Genomic DNA, 17,049 nt, shown 5'->3' with positions numbered 1-17,049 from the left:
GAAATACCACAACCTCCTTCCAGCAGCTGAGAAAGGCACCCTTTTCTTCAATGCCCCTAATGAACAGAAATGTGGGAGAATGGCCGGTTGTGGTGGCTCACACCTGTAATTCCAGCATTTTAAGAGGCTTAGGAGGGCAGATCACGAGGTCAGGAGTTCAAGACCAGCCTGGCCAATATGGTGAAACCCCGTCTCTACTAAAAATACAAAAATTAGCCAGGTGTGGTGGCAGGTGCCTGTAGTCCCAGCTACTCGGGAGGCAGAGACAGGAGAATGGCATGAAACCAGGAGGCAGAGCTTGCAGTGAGCTGAGATTGCGCCACTGCACTCCAGCCTAGCGAGAGTGAGATTCCATCTCAAAAAACAAAAACAAAAACAAAGAAAAGAAATGTGGGGCCGGGCGCGGTGGCTCAAGCCTGTAATCCCAGCACTTTGGGAGGCCGAGACGGGCGGATCACGAGGTCAGGAGATCGAGACCATCCTGGCTAACACAGTGAAACCTCGTCTCTACTAAAAATACAAAAACTTAGCCGGGCGAGGTCGCAGGCGCCTGTAGTCCCAGCTACTCGGGAGGCTGAGGCAGGAGAATGGCGTGAACCCGGGAGGCGGAGCTTGCAGTGAGCTGAGATCCGGCCACTGCACTCCAGCCTGGGTGACAGAGCGAGACTCCGTCTCAAAAAAAAAAAAAAAAAAAAAAAAGAAATGTGGGAGAATAAGAGAAACTAAAGGTACTGATGCCAGGAGTTGTGTCTGTGGTAGAGGAGTATTGCACAGTGAGATTGCGTTAGGGGATCTTAGTTGTGGTATGATGATTGAGCACTCCACTACCCCAAACTCCTCCCTGGGAAATCACACGAAAAAAGACAATAGGGCCACAGGAGATGAAAAGTGAAGAACAATTCATTAACACTAAAAAGTATCTCAAGCTAGAAATATCTTCCTCAACAGATCCACATACCCTAATATGGAAAGATCTTCAGATGTACTAAATGAAAGATGCAAAGTTAGTGACATATATGTACAGCATGTTCCCTACCATGTAAATGAAATTCAGTCTACACTGAGAGCCTCTGTGGAAACATTAACACAAGCTCTCTCTCTTTGTGAAAGGAATATATGCAATCAGATATGTGGGTCTCCCTTTAAGAACAGAACAAGTTTTAATTTGGGCCGGGTGTGGTGGCTCACGCCTGTAATCCCAGCACTTTGGGAGGCCGAGGCAGGCGGATCACCTGACGTCAGGAGTTCGAGACCAGCCTGGCCAACATGCTGAACTCCCATCTCTACTAAAAATACAAAAATTAGCCAGGTGTGGTGGTGGGCACCTGTAATCCCAGCTACTCAGGAGGCTGAGGCAGGAGAATCTCTTGAACCCGGGAGGTGGAGGTTGCAGTGAGCCAAGATCGCATCATTGCACTCCAACCTAGGGGACAACAGCAAGACTTCATCTCAAAAAAAAAAGAAAAAAAGAAAGAACTGTAAAGCAAATCATTCAGATCTACAAATCCTTGTTGAATTCAGGAATATGTTGTATATCACGTGTGCTAATAAGAATGATAAAGATACAAAATACAACTTAGGGAGCTAACCAATGAATATATTTGATGGCTAATCACATTAGCGGTAAATCTCTGGGAAGAGTAAATGAGACAATGCTTGTTCTCTATCATAGGTGACTGACTTGTCAAATTGTTTTATTACAGAGTCCATCTTTATCCAACCGAAATGTAAACCTCAAGATCTACAGAAGCCAGAGTTTGCAGAGTTTGGGAGATATGTTTTAACTAATTAAGGAAAGTTATAAACCATGGCTAGAGCTGGAGATGTGGCTCTAGGTATAGCAATAACATTGCATGAGTATATACAGAATTTTTTTTCTAGAAGGAATTATACAAAAGTGTTAACAGTGGTTACTTTGAGGAGAGAAACTGAGACAAAGGCTTTTATTTTTCATTTTGCATCCTGCATGGTTTACATTTTTAAACTATGTACAAGCATTATATTTTTAAAAAGTTTTAATGGCAAAGAAGAGATAATTGTGTATTATTTTATTCTTTATATTTCTTTATATAAAAGAAAACTAATAAATGTTTTTTATATTTAAAAAATTAAATTAAATCTGGCTTATAGAAAAAAATCCTACCTAAAATATTCATCTAGTCTCTCTGTGGTGAAAGCCTCTGAAACCCAAGAAACAGAATCCACTAAGGAAAAGAAGTTAGAAAAGTGCTCTCTGTAAAGTACCAACAGAAAGAACCTTTCTGGAGGACCATTCTATTAAATATTTAAATGTCCATACTGTTCACAGTCTGTACCAGGATTCCAGTGCTAAAATTTCCTTTTACAAAACACTTGCTGGGCTGGGCACGGTGACTCATGCCTATAATCCCAGCATTTTGGGAGGCTGAGGCAGGCAGATCACTTGAGGTCAGGAGTTTAAGACCAGCCTGGGCAACATGGTGAAACCCCATCTCTACAAAAAATACAAAAATTATCTGGGTGTGGTGGTGCACGCCTGTAATTCCAGCTACTTGGGAGGCTGAGGTGGGAGAATTACCTGAGCTCAAAAGGCAGAGGTTGCAGTGAGCCAAGACCGGGCCACTGCACTCCAGCCTGGGCGACAGAGAGACACCCTGCATCAAACAAACAAACAAATAAACAAACAAAAAATCTCTATTATTTTATTTTATTTTATTTTTCTTGAGTCAGGTTCTCATCTGTCATGCAGGCTGGAGTACAGTGGCGAAATCACAGCTCACCGCAGCCTCAACCTCCCGGGCCCAAGCAATCCTCCCAAGTAGCTGGGACCACAGGCACATGCCACTATACCTGCCTAATTTTGTTTATTTTTTGTAGAGGCAGGGTCTCACCATGTTGCCCGGGCTGGTCTCAAACTCCCGGGCTCAGGCAATCCACCCACCTCAGCCTCCCAAAGCGCTAGGATTGCAAGCGTGAGCCACTATGCCCCGCCTTAAAAACTCTCATAAATTAGTAACAAAAAGACAAAAACTAAACAGAAAAAGGTGAACAAGAACTAGAAACAAGCAACAGAAGAAGAAATATAAATGTTCAGTAACTATGAAGATGTTCAACATTTTCCAAGAAAAGAAACTGTAATGGTAAAATCTCTTTTCACCACTCAAACTGGAAAACAAAATTTGCATTGTAATACCTAGTGTAGATGTGGGTTCAAAAAAATGAGAACTTTCATTATTTTCTGGTTGGTGAGTACATCCATAAAACAATTCAAAAATGCATATTCAAAAGACTTAAATTTTACATATCCATTGATCCAGAAACTCTACTTCTAAGAATTGATATCATGGAAATCAAGATTTCGCTACAAGGGTGTTTATCATCACATTGCTTATAATAATGAGAAATTACTTAAAGGAGTAACATTTAGGAGACTGGTTAACCTAAGGAGTGGATTAAATTATAGCATATACATATATTTTATTCCTCACTGTTACTTAAAATAATGCCATAACTAGCTGGGCATGGTGGCTCATGCTTGTAATCCCAGCACTTTGGGAGGCCAAGACAGGCAGATTACTTGAGGCCAGGAGTTCGAGACTAGCCTGGCCAACATGGTGAAACCCTGTCTCTACTAAAAATACAAAAATTAGCCGCGCATAGTGGTGCATGCCTGTAATCTCACCTACTTGGGAGGCTGAGGCACAAGAATCGCTTGAACCGAGGAGGCAGAGGTTGCAGTGAGCCGAGATTATGCCACTGCACTCCAGCCTGAGCAACTGAGACTGTCTCAAAAATAAAATAAAATAAATATATCATAATAGAATATTAATAAATAGAATGTCAATATATCTCAAAAACATGTTGAAAGAATCTAAACACAAAAGAGCACATACTGTATTACTCCCTTTATATGAAGTTCAAGAATGGACAGAACTTATCTGTAGCACTAGAAGTCAAAATAGTAGCTACCTGCTATTGTGATAACAACATACACGTGGTATTGACAGGAAGAGGATATGAAGGAGCTTTCAGGAGTGACAGAAATATTCTAGATATTGATCTGTGTAGTGGTTACATAGGTGTCTACATATGTTATAAAATTCATCAAGCTGTTTGCCTAAGATCTGTACACTGTATGTAAATTATATCACTATTATAAATTATAACATCACAAAATGATGTTATAGTGGTTCTTAAACATTAATTAAAACATATTAATTAATATTAATTAATGCTCGACCTCACTGTTAATAAGCAAAATGCATACTAAAACTGTGAAACACCATTTTTACCTATGAAAGTGGCCAAAATAAAATAGACAACGCATTACACTAGTGACAATGTGAGTAAATAGATATTCACACATACTGCTGAGGGTACATAGAAATTGGAGCCAACTCTATGAAAGGCAATTTGGAAATAGCCTCACATTTTTAAATGCATATGCCTTATCACCTCCACTTCGAAAAAATTATCCTGTAGACATACTGCACATATGCAAAAAATATTTATACAAGGTCATTCAACTGTTTGTGATAGCAGATGATTAGAACAACCCTTAACGTCCACCAACAGAGGCCTCGTTAAATAATGGCCTATCCCTACAACAAATTATACAGTTGAATGAGATAGCTCATGTGAGGTGTAATCCCAGCCCTTTGGGAGGTCGAGGCTGGAGGATCTTTGAGACCAGGAGTTGGAGACCAGCCTGGGCAACATAGGGAGACTCTGCCTGTACAAAAATTGTTTTTAAAAAAGCCAGGCATGGTGGCATGGGCCTTGTGGTCCCAGCTACTAAGAAGGCTGAAGCAGGATGATGGCCTGAGCCTCGAAGGTGGAGGCTGCAGTGAGCCATGACTGCACCACTGCACTCCAGCCTGAGCAACAGAGCGAGGCCCTGTCTTGAAAAACAAAAAACAAAAAAAAAAACAAAAACCAAAAAAGAATGAGATAAATCTTTATGTGCTGATAAGGAAGGATCTCCAAGACTCAGTGTTTTGTCTTGGGGTTGTTTTTTTGTTTTTGTTTTTTGAGACAGAGTCTTGCTCTGTCGCCCAAGCTGGAGTGCAGTGGCACCATCTCAGCTCACTGCAATCTCTGCCTCCTGGGCTCAAGCAATTCTCCTGCCTCAGCCTCCAGAGTAGCTGGGATTACAGGCACCTGCCACCACACCCAGCTAATTTCTGTATTTTTAGTAGAGATGGGGTTTCGCCATGTTGGCCAGGCTGGTCTCGAACTCCTGACCTCAGGTGATCCGCCCGCCTTGGCCTCCAAAAGTGCTGAGATTACAGGGGTGAGCCACCACACCTGGCCTAACTTTTGTATTTTTAGTAGAGATGAGGTTTTACCATGTTGGCTAGGCTGGTCTCGAACTCCTGACCTCAAGTGATCCGCCTGCCTCGGCCTCAAAGTGCTTGGATTACAGGCATGAGACACCACACCCAGGCTGTTTTTGTTATTAAAGGTGCAGAATGGATGTATAATATGCTACCGTTTGTGTAAAAAAAGGTATGCATGTATATATGTATTTGCTCATAAATGTATAGTAGGTTTTTGGAAAGATTTACAAGAAGTTGCCTTCTGAAAGGGGAACTGTGTGGCTGGAAAAGAAGGGTAAGAAAGAGAAGGAAACAATATAAACCTTTTCATATCCTTTGCATTTTGTCACATGTGCAGGTAAGACATTCGAAAGTTAAATTAAAAATTGTAAAATATAGCCAGGTATGGTGGCACATGCCTATAATCCTAGATACTCAGGAGGCTGAGGTGAGAGGTTTGCTTGAACCCAGAAGGTGGAGGTTGCAGTGAGCCGAGATCACACCACTGCACACTCCAGCCTGAGTGACAGCATGAGACGCCATCTCAAAAAAAAAATTGTAAAATAATAAAGTTATGTGAAAATATTTAACAATGGCAAAATAGTAATAATATTTTGTTAGAGAGAAAAGGTTACAAAACTATATATAGTTTATGATATAATCTTATTAAAATTAACACATGTATATATGCAGGGAAAAACACTGGCAAAATACATCAAATTATTATTAATAACAATGCTTTTTTGGGGTGGTAAGATATTGGGTGATTTTTAGCTTCTTCTGCATCCTTTTCTTTGTCTTTAACTTTGTTAACAATTAAAATGTATTAGTGTTGTAATTACATTTTTTTTTTCTTTTTTTTTTTGAGACGGAGTCTTGCTCAGTCGCCCAGGCTGGAGTGCGGTGGCGCGATCTCGGCTCACTGCAAGCTCCACCTCCCGGTTCAGGCCATTCTCCTGCCTCTCAGCCTCCCCCCGAGTAGGGGCACTCATGGTGGCTTCACCACTACTGCTAATTTTTTTGTATTTTTAGTAGAGACGGGTTTCACCATGTTAGCCAGGATGGTCTTGATTCCTGATTCCGTGTGATCCGCCTGGGCCTCGCCTCCCAAAGTGCTGGGATTACAGGCGGAGCCAACAAGGCTCGGCCGTGAATTACTTTCTTTTTTTTTTTTTTTTTTTTTTTTTTGAGACGGAGTCTTGCCTCTGTCACTCCCAGGTTGGAGTGTTGTGGCCGGGATCTCAGCTCACTGCAAGCCTCGGGCCTCCCGGTTCACGCATTCTTCCTGCCTCAGCCTCCGGAGGCTGGGACTACAGGCTCGCCACCACCGCTGGGTTTTTGTATTTTTAGAGACGGTTTCATCAGTAGCTGCCAGGATGAAGTTCGATGATCGCTGGTGATGGTCGGCCTGGGGATTACAGGACACCGCCACCGGGCCGCAATTTCATTGGCTTTGGCCATTATTAAAGAAGGCCGCCGTGGCTCAAGCCTGCAATCCCAGCACTTGGGGAGGCCGAGATGGGCTGGATCACGAGGTCAGGAGATCGGTGACCATCCTTGGCCAAACACGGTGAAACCCCGCTCTCTGGTTAAGAAATACAGGGAATAGCCGGGCCAGGTGGCAGCTGCTGTAGTCCCAGCTACCGGGAGGTTGAGGCCGAATGGAACTCCGGGAGGCGTGAGCTGGAGTGAGCTGAGATCCGCCACTCGCACTCCAGCCTGGCGATACAGCGCCAGACTCGCCTCAAAAAAAAAAAAAAATTATTAAAGAAAAATCTACCTTAATTTTGAATTGTGATTAATTCTTGAATTATAATCTACCTCAATGTTTCTCCCACCCAGTGGCCAAGAAATAGAAACAAGCAAAATATGTCTATCTCAGGCCAATACCTCTCATCTCTTTTATTTTTTAACTTCCTTTTTCCTTTATTATATGACATACACTTATTGACTTCATATTAGCATTTAAGTATTGTTAACTTTATGTAATAGCATTTGAGTTGGGGATTGGTGCATTTCCGGTTGTACGAAGGATAGTGGTATTATATTAGGCGTATTATGACCTTATTATTGTCCTTATTTGAAGATTTGTATCAGGAGATGTGTATGGGTACAAGTTGACAAGGGGTGGACTTGTGATGTTTAATACTGAGTGTCAACTTGATTGGACTGAATCATGCAAAGTATTGATCCTGGGTGTGTCTGTGAGGGTGTTGCCAAAGGAGATTAACATATGAGTCAGTGGAGTGGGAAAGGCAGACCCACCCTTAACCTGGGTGGGCATAATTTAATCAGCTGCCAGTGCAGCCAGAATATAAAACAGGCAGAAAAATGTGAAAAGATGAGACTGGCTTTCTCATCTCTTTTTCCACCAACAATCTCTACCCATGCTTCACAAAGCCAGGCATCCAGCCAAAGGGGATTAAATGTAACTCTCAAGCCAACCTTGCCCCTCCCCTCCCCCTACAAACATGGGCACCAACACACCAACCACCCCACCCCAGCCCCCACACACACTCCCTCAAAATATTCCCAGTTACAGGATTCTAGAAGGCTCCACAGATGCATTAAAATGGAGAGCGCTCTCCAAATGCTGAAGCCAATTATAGCCCCTTTTCATCAGGAACCCCTTTACATCAGTCTAGGCTGGGAAGAAAGAAAAGAGCAGAGAGGGAAGAAGGGAGAGGTTCTCAGATTTGTGAGTCTAAAAGATACCCAAGAGCTAAAAATTGGTGCATTTAGTAATCTCCTGAACAGGGAAAGCCACGTGACAAGAGATATGATTTCAGGAGTTCTGGGAAGGCCTGCTACCTACTTCTCTATTCTTGGCTGGGCTCTAAAATTCCAAGCCTAGCTCTTTATTTCTTTAAGACTTTTTTATTCCTTTTAAAATGTAAATGTCTTTTTTCTTTTTTTTTTCTTTTTTTTTTTGAGACGGAATTTCGCTCTTTCACCCAGGCTGGAGTACAGCGGCATGATCTTGGCTCACTGCAATCTTGGCCTCCCAGGTTCAAGTGACTCTCCTGCCTCAGCCTTCCAAGTAGCTGGGATTACAGGCACCCACCACCACACCCGGCTAATTTTTGTATTTTCAGTATAGACAGGGTTTCACCATGTTGGCCATGCTGGTCTCGAACTCCTGACCTCGTTATCTGCTCGCCTCAGTCTCCCAAAGTGCTGGGATTACAGGCGTGAGCCACCGTGTCCAGCCCATTTCTTTTTTTAATATTTATTTATTTATTTATTTATTTTTGAGATGGAGTCTTGCTCCATTGCCCAGGCTGGAGTGCAGTGGCGAAATCTCGGCTCACTGCAACCTCTGCCTCCCAGGTTCAAGCAATTCTCCTGTATCAGCCTCCTGAGTAGTTGGGTTTATAGGTACCTGCCACCACGCCCAGCTAAGTTTTGTACATTTCTTTTGATTTTCTATTGATTATACTCAGGATGAATTAATTTTGTCTGATTTTTTTTTTTTTTTAATTACTGCTCCTTGTACAGCAGGGCTAACCCATGGGCAGTGTGCCCAGAGTAAACTGATCTTTTCATGAAAATAACTAGACCAGTGGTCTTCCACTTTTCCTGCCTGTAGACATGGGAAGCACCACCATTATTTACAGATCTTATAACACACAATTACTCTGAACCAGACTGTAGTATGTTGTGGGAGGTTTCTTATCAGAATCTGGGGGAGTATATAGATAGTTAGCAAAAGCCATATCTGATGTTCCTCTCCCCTGCCTCTGCCCGGGCCACTCCATGGACTGTGGATCACAACCTTGATCCAGATTTTCCTGAAGGCAGGGATTCCCTTTAAATCCCCAACACCAAACACAGTCCCTGGCCTATAGGATGCTGATGTAGTTTGGATGTTTGTCCTCCCCAAATCTCATGTTGACATTTGATATCCCCAATGCTGGAGGCGGGGCATGGTGGGAAGTGCTTGGCTCAAGGAGGTAAATCCCTGATGAGTGGCTTGGTGCCTTCCCCATGGTAATGAGTGAGTTCTCGCTCTATGAGTTCATGTGAGAGCTGGCTGTTAAAAAGAGCTTGGCACCTCTTGCTTTCCCTCTTGTTCCCTCTCTTACCATGTGACTCCTGCTCCCTCTTTGCCTCCCACCATGATTGGAAGCTTCCCGAGGCCCTCACCAGAGCAGATGCTGGTGCCATGCTTCTTGCACAGCCTGCAGAACTGTTAGCCAAATATACCTCTTTTCTTTATAAATTACCCAGCCTGGGATATTCCTTTATAGCACCATATAGAGGACTATGACAGATGCACTTCATAAATATTTGTTGAATAAACATAGATATTGACAAAGAAGGGAGCAAGAAGATACTTGGGATCTGGAGGTTTGGATGAAACAATTAGTAAAAAGGAAAAGTATTACCCACTTCCCAATTTTGTCAAAGCTAGCTTGTGGGGAGATAGCATATAAAATAGTGATAATATCTAACTCTTATTGAGGGTTTACTGTTTGTCTGCCGTGTTACAAAGCAGTTTATATGCATTATCTCATTTAATGTTCATAGTAATCCTAGGACATAGATACTGTTATTATTCCCACTTTATAGATGATGAAACAGGCTCAAAGAGGTCAGGTAGCTTCCCCACAGTCACATGGCTGAGAAATGGTAGAGCACAGTTTCAAATTCAAGCAATCTGATTCCAGACAAATCGATCCAAAGAACTGAAATGCCAACACTGTGTCAGAGCCTTATCAAGGCTTTTCTTTCCCCTCCTCCATATCTCCCCTCCTCACATTTGGGCATTTTTCCAAGTATTTCCAGACAGAACTAAAGCCTTTCATCACTCCCTTTTTCCAACCTCAATCCCATTTTCAGAAGTATGTAATCCTCCCATCCACCCTCTCTACCTGTAGGTAATCAAAGACTCTGTGAGTTGTTAATGAGAAATAGTCACAGAGTCTCTCCTCCTCTTAGGAATGTCCCCGAGATCCAATCTCTCTCCCACCCCCAGCAGTCAAAGTGTTCCTTATAGCCTTCTCTGAAGGGCCTCTCTTCAGAGTCCCACAGTCCAGGGTTCTTTGTTCTCCTTTAATCACACTCGGAGCCTCCCTGATGTCTCCTCTTCCATTTGTGTATCCCAGTACCTTTCTGTACTTTTCTATCATGTGTGCTGACTAAAGCTAATTGGGGCTGGGGGTTTAAGATCAGGGGTCCAAAGATGACCAACCTGTTCAACCCTCAGTAAAGCACTTGGTATAAGCTGAACTTCAAGTGCCAGGCCTGATTTCCATAGTGACACCCGTGGGGATTGTTGCCATGGTAATGCTGGAAAGACACTGGCCACTGTGAACGTTACTTCTCGTCTCCATTTTTCTTTATGAGACTCCTCCAAAGCAAGGGAGAGCCCTGCTCCCCACTTCAGATATCAAATCCCAGGCCACCGCAAACAATACTGATTCTGCTCTAATAACCCTGCAGGTCCCAACCTAGCTTTGCCAAGTGAGGTACACAATGGTCCTAGCTTCTTGCATTAAGAACCCACTTAACCATCGGGAGACCTGAGGGAGGTAGCTGTGTACACTTGAATGAAGGGGAAAGAGAAAGAGTGTGTATGTACATATGTGTTTCTTCACTGTCATCCCTCCCACATCTGGTACACATGCATCCACCCAGACAGCAGGCATTGGGACACTGCTGAGAAAGACCAAGGCAGAGGAAGACAGAGAGACACTTAAATGGGTCTGGCGAAAAAGTCACACTGGATTCTGAGTGTGCAAAAACAAGATAGGCACCACACATAGTGACCCAGACACCCTTCTACTATGACTCAGGCCATTTACTTTGGCTAAGCCCCATCCCCCAGGTTCCTGGAAGAAGTCAGAGGAGTAGGGGAGAAAAAAGGCACACAGAGCTGTCTCTCCAGCTTATTCTCCTACCCTCTAACAAGCAGAACAAAGCCCATGAACAGAAGGGACTCTGAAGCTCAGCGCTAGCTGCAGTGCTGCAGAGGCGAAGGGAGAGCAGTCACAGGAAGGAGTAGGGGCTGCACTGGGAAAGATTATCTCTCCCACCTTCACTCTTCCCGAACCTTCCCAGACATCCTGAAGCAGCCTCCTCCATTAATTCCTAAGCCAGCTCCCAACCCGGTGGGCTCCAAAGAGAGCTAGAGGAGAAAAGAGAAAAAGGAGTAGGAGTTTCCTTCCCTTATTGGGACCCTCAAGGGTCTCCTAAAAATCATGCCCCCTGTAGCCCTCATTCCCTAAATGATGAATGAATATTAAGTCTGAAAAAGCAAACTCCAAAGATGTTGCCTGAGACAAAATGGCCCCCCATAAGCATTTATCTTCAAGTGAGAGACTGACAGGGAGGGCTAGGGTGAGGGAAGATACAAGCGAACGAGACAAAGATACAGCCCTACAGATACCAGGCAAAACAGACAAGGAAGATCCAGCAGTGGAGCTGAGATGGAATCTGAATTGGCAGGGGGCCTTGGGCTTCTTTTCATCTCTCCTCCTTGCCCACCTCCCACTGTGTGTCTCTCCTGTTTAGCTGGGCTAACAATAGATCGACACCACACCCCTCTTCCCAACATCACCCCCTGCCCCATCCCACTACACCAGGATGGCCCAGAGAGCCTAAAGGAGTTGGTTCAGACTTACTGAAAAAACCTTCCAGAGCATGGAAATAGGGCCTAAAAGTTTTGCCCCCCATCATCACCCCCACCCTGTTTGTCAGCCTTTATGTCTCAAGGGGATCTTAAGCTCCAACTCTCACAACTAATGCTGGCTCTCCAGGACACTCTGAGAGGGGTCCTCCCGAGTTGATCCAGGAGTTGTTTGGTGGTTGTTTTGTTTTGTTTTGTTTTGTTTTTAGCCCAGTCAGACTGAACAGTCTGCAGGGCCAGAGAGGTCCCTGAAGCAAAAAGAAACAGAGGCCCTCTCCATGTGACAAATACACACACACACACACACACACACAGAGACAGGGAAAGAGAGAGAGAGAGAGAGAAAGAGAGAGAGAGAGACAAAAGCATCCATTTGAGTTAACAGTGTGGGTAAGGGTGCAAGGTGGTGACAGACTGGGGCCCTTGGAGACTAGTAAGCAGGTCTCCCCCCAGGCATGTTTATTCAAAGTCCCATTCTCACTGACTCAGAAGGCCCAGGCTTCCTCCCCTTCTTTCTTTCATTCCTTTAACAAGCATGTTTCCAGGTGCTCTGTGCCAAGCACTGTGGATAAAGATACCTAAGATGCACCTCTGACCTTGACTGCCCTCGTACATGCCCCTCCCTTCTCAAGCTAGTTTTCGTTTCCTGGCCCAGCACCCCTCAAGCCCTACAGGACTCAACCCCAGGTCTTTTCTCCCCACACAGCCTGAGGTCCCTACCAACTTCAGGGGGAGTGGGCAAGGCCTAGAATTTCCCTTTGGGCCATTACAGATAAAGGTGCAGAACAGAAACCTGGGTAGGCAATGTGATAGGAAGAGATGGGAGGTTTGCAGTCACAGATTTAGGTTCAGATCCATGGATTAATAGCATGACCTTGAGAAAGTTATTCAAGTTCTTTGGGCCTCAATTTCTGCATCTGTAAAATGGAAATACTGATACTACTTTCGAATGCTGCATCGGGGGTTAAATAATATACATAGAGTAACAGGCCCACTGTAAATATTAGTTCCCTTAAGATATCCTCCTTGGGTAGGGCTGTCATGATGAGGTAGAGCTGGACGGCTACTTTCTCTTGGATCCTCAAGAGAAAGGATGAATAAGCAAGTACTTACTAGGATCTCAGGGTTTGGGCATTTTTCTTTCAGGGGGTCAGTTGGGGAATCTGAAACCCTCTTCCTGCTGTAACTGGGAACGAAAGGCAGACCTGACCTTAGGATTCTAGAGGCTCCCCCCAAGATTGGGTGTGGCATCAATGATTTCTTTCCCGGTAAACCCTGCATCAGACCTGTTCCCCCCAACACACACACAAAAATCCAGGCTATAACTACTTTAGGGAATGATGGAAGGTTTGGTCTTAGAGCCCACTTCCATCCACACTCTGCAGAGACCCTGGGCTGCTTACCTCCCCTCTAGTCCACCCAAAAGTCTTCCCCCTTACCTTCTTGGGAGGTGGGGGTAGAGATCTGAGCCAATAACAAAGGGAAGATGCGCTTTCTCTTGGTTGGGGGGGGAGGGTGGAGAAGGGGAAAACATCAGAAAAACATGGAACTGGTTCTAACGGGTGGAGACGCTGTAGACAGCAGCAAAGGGGAGTTGAGTCTCCCGAAGGTAGGAAAGCAGCCCCCTGCCACTCTGCAGAGACTCAGCCGCTGGCCTGGTCAGGCCACACCCAGCCATCCTGATGCAGGGGAGAGGAGGGGCTGCGGGGAAGAGGATGAAGGATGAGCGGCGGGGAGCGGGCGCAGAGGGACCGGCAGAGACTAAGGTTCTGCGGGAGGCGGGGAGATTTAGCCACCCGCCCCCTCCCCGAATTCCCTCCTGGGCGACACTCACCCCAATAACGACGCTGTCATCCCCTTGGAAAATGGGGATGAACTTGTCTCCCCGCAGAATCTCAGCCTGGTTTAGCGGCCGGAATCGGCAGAGCACCTTGATGCTACATTCGTTGTTGGTCTCCGCCATGGTGGTCGCCGGCGTGGAGCTGGAACACTTCTTGGGCTGCAGGGGTAGTGTGTGCTCCAGAGGAGAGGGCTCTCAGCTAAGGCTGAGGCGGAGGACAGGTGCTCAGTCTCTGGGGGCAGAGTTGAGGGCGCCCGGGCGAAGCCTGGGGAGCAGGGCCGGGGCGCGCTCTCGCTCTCCTGCGGCAGCGGGATGCGGGAGACCTGGGCGTCTGGTCCTCTCGGGCGCTCTGCCTCTCCGCCCCTCGCGCTGCAGCGCCGCGCTGCGGGCCTGGGCGGGGCCGCGATGGAGGAGCGGGGGCGGGGCTCCCTCAGCTGGGGAGGCTGGCTCGACGTCGACCCCCGAAGGCTGGAACCTCACTGCTCCTCTGCTTCCTCCCCCATCCCTAACGTTCGGAGATAACCTTGCCCTCCACCCTTCCCTACCCAACTCACTGCATCCCACCCCTACACCCTCGATCTGTTTGTCCCTCCCTCAGACTCCACCCCCTGGAAGGGATAAGGGGACCGAGGTGGGCCTGTCGCCTGTGTAGCCAAAAGGGTCAAACAGATCTCCCACTCCCTTTATTCCAGGGCATCCCCCAACCCGTCACTAGCCTCTCTCCAAACTGGGATCACACTTCTCATTCTCCCCCTACGCCCATCCCATGCCCCACACGCACGGAAGCTGGACTCCCAACCCACTCAGCTTTCTGGGGGATCGCTGCCTGTACTCCTATGGAGGTGGGTGTCAGGGAGGAGTGTCATGGGAGGTTCTCGCTACTTCCTTCCCCTTCCACATCCAAAGGTGCACTCTACTGTCTCCCCAACGTACGCAGCAGGTCCCCAGTTTCAGGGAAGATAAACTCCCATTCTGGGTTATGGGAATTCAAAAGCAGACACAATACTTATTTTTGTGTCCTAGGTTGAGGATGGGATGATGATGGGTAGGAAACATTTTTGCAAGAGAAAGGGAGTCAGAAAGCAGTGAAGGAGGGGCAATGATGGGGATGGGGAAGGCCAGAGAGACTTTGAAGTCTAAGGCAAACACCTGCATTTGGGTTTCAGGCAAATTCAGGTACCTATGGGAGTGTGTGTTTCCCGTCTCAGTAACCATTGGAGGATACAGTCCCAATACTTCAGCCCCCTTCCCTGGCCAAAAAAAGAAAAAAAATGGTGTGGGGGAAGAAGAACGAAAGAAATGCCAAGCCCCAGAGATTCCTTGTCCTTTCTCCCTTTGGGTCAGACTCCTGCTGCAGCCCCTGGAAAGAACCACCAAGAAGCTGGCCAAATTGATTTTTCTCCACGTCACAGGCCTCTGCTAGCCAACAGAGAGTTGGACTGCAGGAGTTGAGGTTCTAGGCAAAGGGGAAGGGCAGGGTGGATGGGACAAGGAGGAGGAAAGGAAAATTCAGCTCAGCAATTGTCTCATGAGTGGTTAAGGTCACTTAGACACTATGGGACAAAAGCAAGAGGCTCATAGCCTGGCCAGACAAGACCTAACTACTCAGAACTCAGGGGCTTCCCACATTGGGGCTACACCTCTAACCCACCTTGAATCTTAAGGGAACTGAAAGAAAAGAGTCCAATATAATGAATGGGATAGGAAAGCGGTAGGACTATGGAGAAAGGGATAGAGGCTTGGGGAGGAGCCAGGAGAAAGAAAGACAATGAGTTCCGAATTCAGGAACTCTCTAGTCACTTGGTTTGGCACAATTTCTAAGTGTTGCAGCATCCTGCAAGCTCAGGAAACATCCTGGGAAACATCCCATCCTTGGGTCCCCAGGGCCTCCAAGGTGGCATATTTAGTAAAGGGGTTTCAAAATGCCAGTCCATGGGCCGGGCGCGGTGGCTCAAGCCTGTAATCCCAGCACTTTGGGAGGCCGAGGCGGGCGGATCACGAGGTCAGGAGATCGAGACCATCCTGGCTAACATGCAGGAAACCCCTGCCTCTAAATAAAAATACAAAAAACTAGCCGGGCGTGGTGGGCGGGCCTGTAGTCCCAGCTACTCGAGGCTGAGGCAGGAGAATGGCCTGAACCTGGGAGGCTGGAGCTTGCAGTGAGCCAAGATCACAGCCACTGCACTCCAGCCTGTGATGCCAGCCGAGACTGGCCTCAAAAAAAAAAAAAAATGCCAGTCCATGGAGGGTCACTGGTCAGAGACAAAAGTTCACTGAGTATGCCCTCACCTCCAAAAGAACAATGGTGAGTTGTTGTTTTTGTTGTTTTTTAATATAAAGCTGGATTTGATAAGTTTCAAAAGACTATCTTTTATTCTGAGTGTGTCCTTCCTGCTTTTCTACTAAGTAATGATTGTGACAGTAAACAGTAGGTTTTCTGTTTGTAATATACTTACTTGATAAGAAAGTAAATCTTCAAGGTTTGTAGTTGTTTTAATTTTATTGAACGATGAAATTTAAAAGTCTGAGAACGGGAGGTAAGAATGGTGAATAGGTACAAAAAATTAGAAAGTATAGTAAGACCTACTATTTGATGGCACAATAGGGTGACTATAGTCAAGAATAACTCAATTGTACATTTTCAAATAACTTGAGTGTAATTGGATTATTTGTAACTTAAAGGATAAATGCTTGAGAGGATGGATACCCTCTTCTCCGGGATGTGCTCATTTCAAATTGCATGCCTGTATCAAAATATCTCATGTGTCCCATAAATGCATACACCTACTGTGTACCCACAAAATTGAAAAAATTGAAAAATAAATAAAAGTCTGAGAACTATTAACAAAGCGGTTAAGAACACAGAGTGTTCAGACAGACATGGAGACACCACTTATCTATTTATGAACTTCAGATAAGATTGCCAGATTTGAAAAACAAAAAACAAAAACAGGATGCCCAGTTAAAGTTGAATTTCAGATACATAATTATTTGGGGGTTAGTATACCCACACACACCCACACACACCACACACCACACACACACACCTACTTATTATCTAAAATTCAAATTATCTGAAAGCCCTTACTTGAGAAGATTGCCTAACTTTTTCATTCCTAACTTACACTAAGCGTTTACTAAATTTTACTTCTTGTTTTTATTTTGTTTTTATAATACACAGTATCAAGCAAACTTGTTGTTTTTGAAACCCTGGCTGTGTCACTTATGACTAGCTGTATGATTTAATCTAGTCATTTTATTCCTGGGAGCCCAAAACAGGA

The 17,049-nt window shown here is 45.4% G+C and overlaps 1 protein-coding gene across 1 annotated transcript in view; it reads right to left on the bottom strand.

The window, feature by feature from the left end:
* Positions 1–14,241, bottom strand: part of KIF5A (kinesin family member 5A) — a 38,465-nt gene extending 24,224 nt beyond the window's left edge. Inside the window, exon 1 of the mRNA XM_003906663.3 lies at positions 13,763–14,241. Coding sequence (XP_003906712.1) covers positions 13,763–13,891 — 129 coding nt within the window. The 5' untranslated portion in view covers positions 13,892–14,241. The remainder of the gene's footprint in view (positions 1–13,762) is intronic.
* Between the last annotated feature and the right edge of the window lie 2,808 nt (positions 14,242–17,049).

This window comes from Papio anubis, chromosome 9, assembly GCF_008728515.1.
Source record: "Papio anubis isolate 15944 chromosome 9, Panubis1.0, whole genome shotgun sequence".
In the NCBI taxonomy this organism is placed as follows: Eukaryota; Metazoa; Chordata; class Mammalia; order Primates; family Cercopithecidae; genus Papio; species Papio anubis.
Note: the sequence above shows the minus strand (reverse complement) of the source record. Positions and strands in the feature narration are given on the sequence as shown.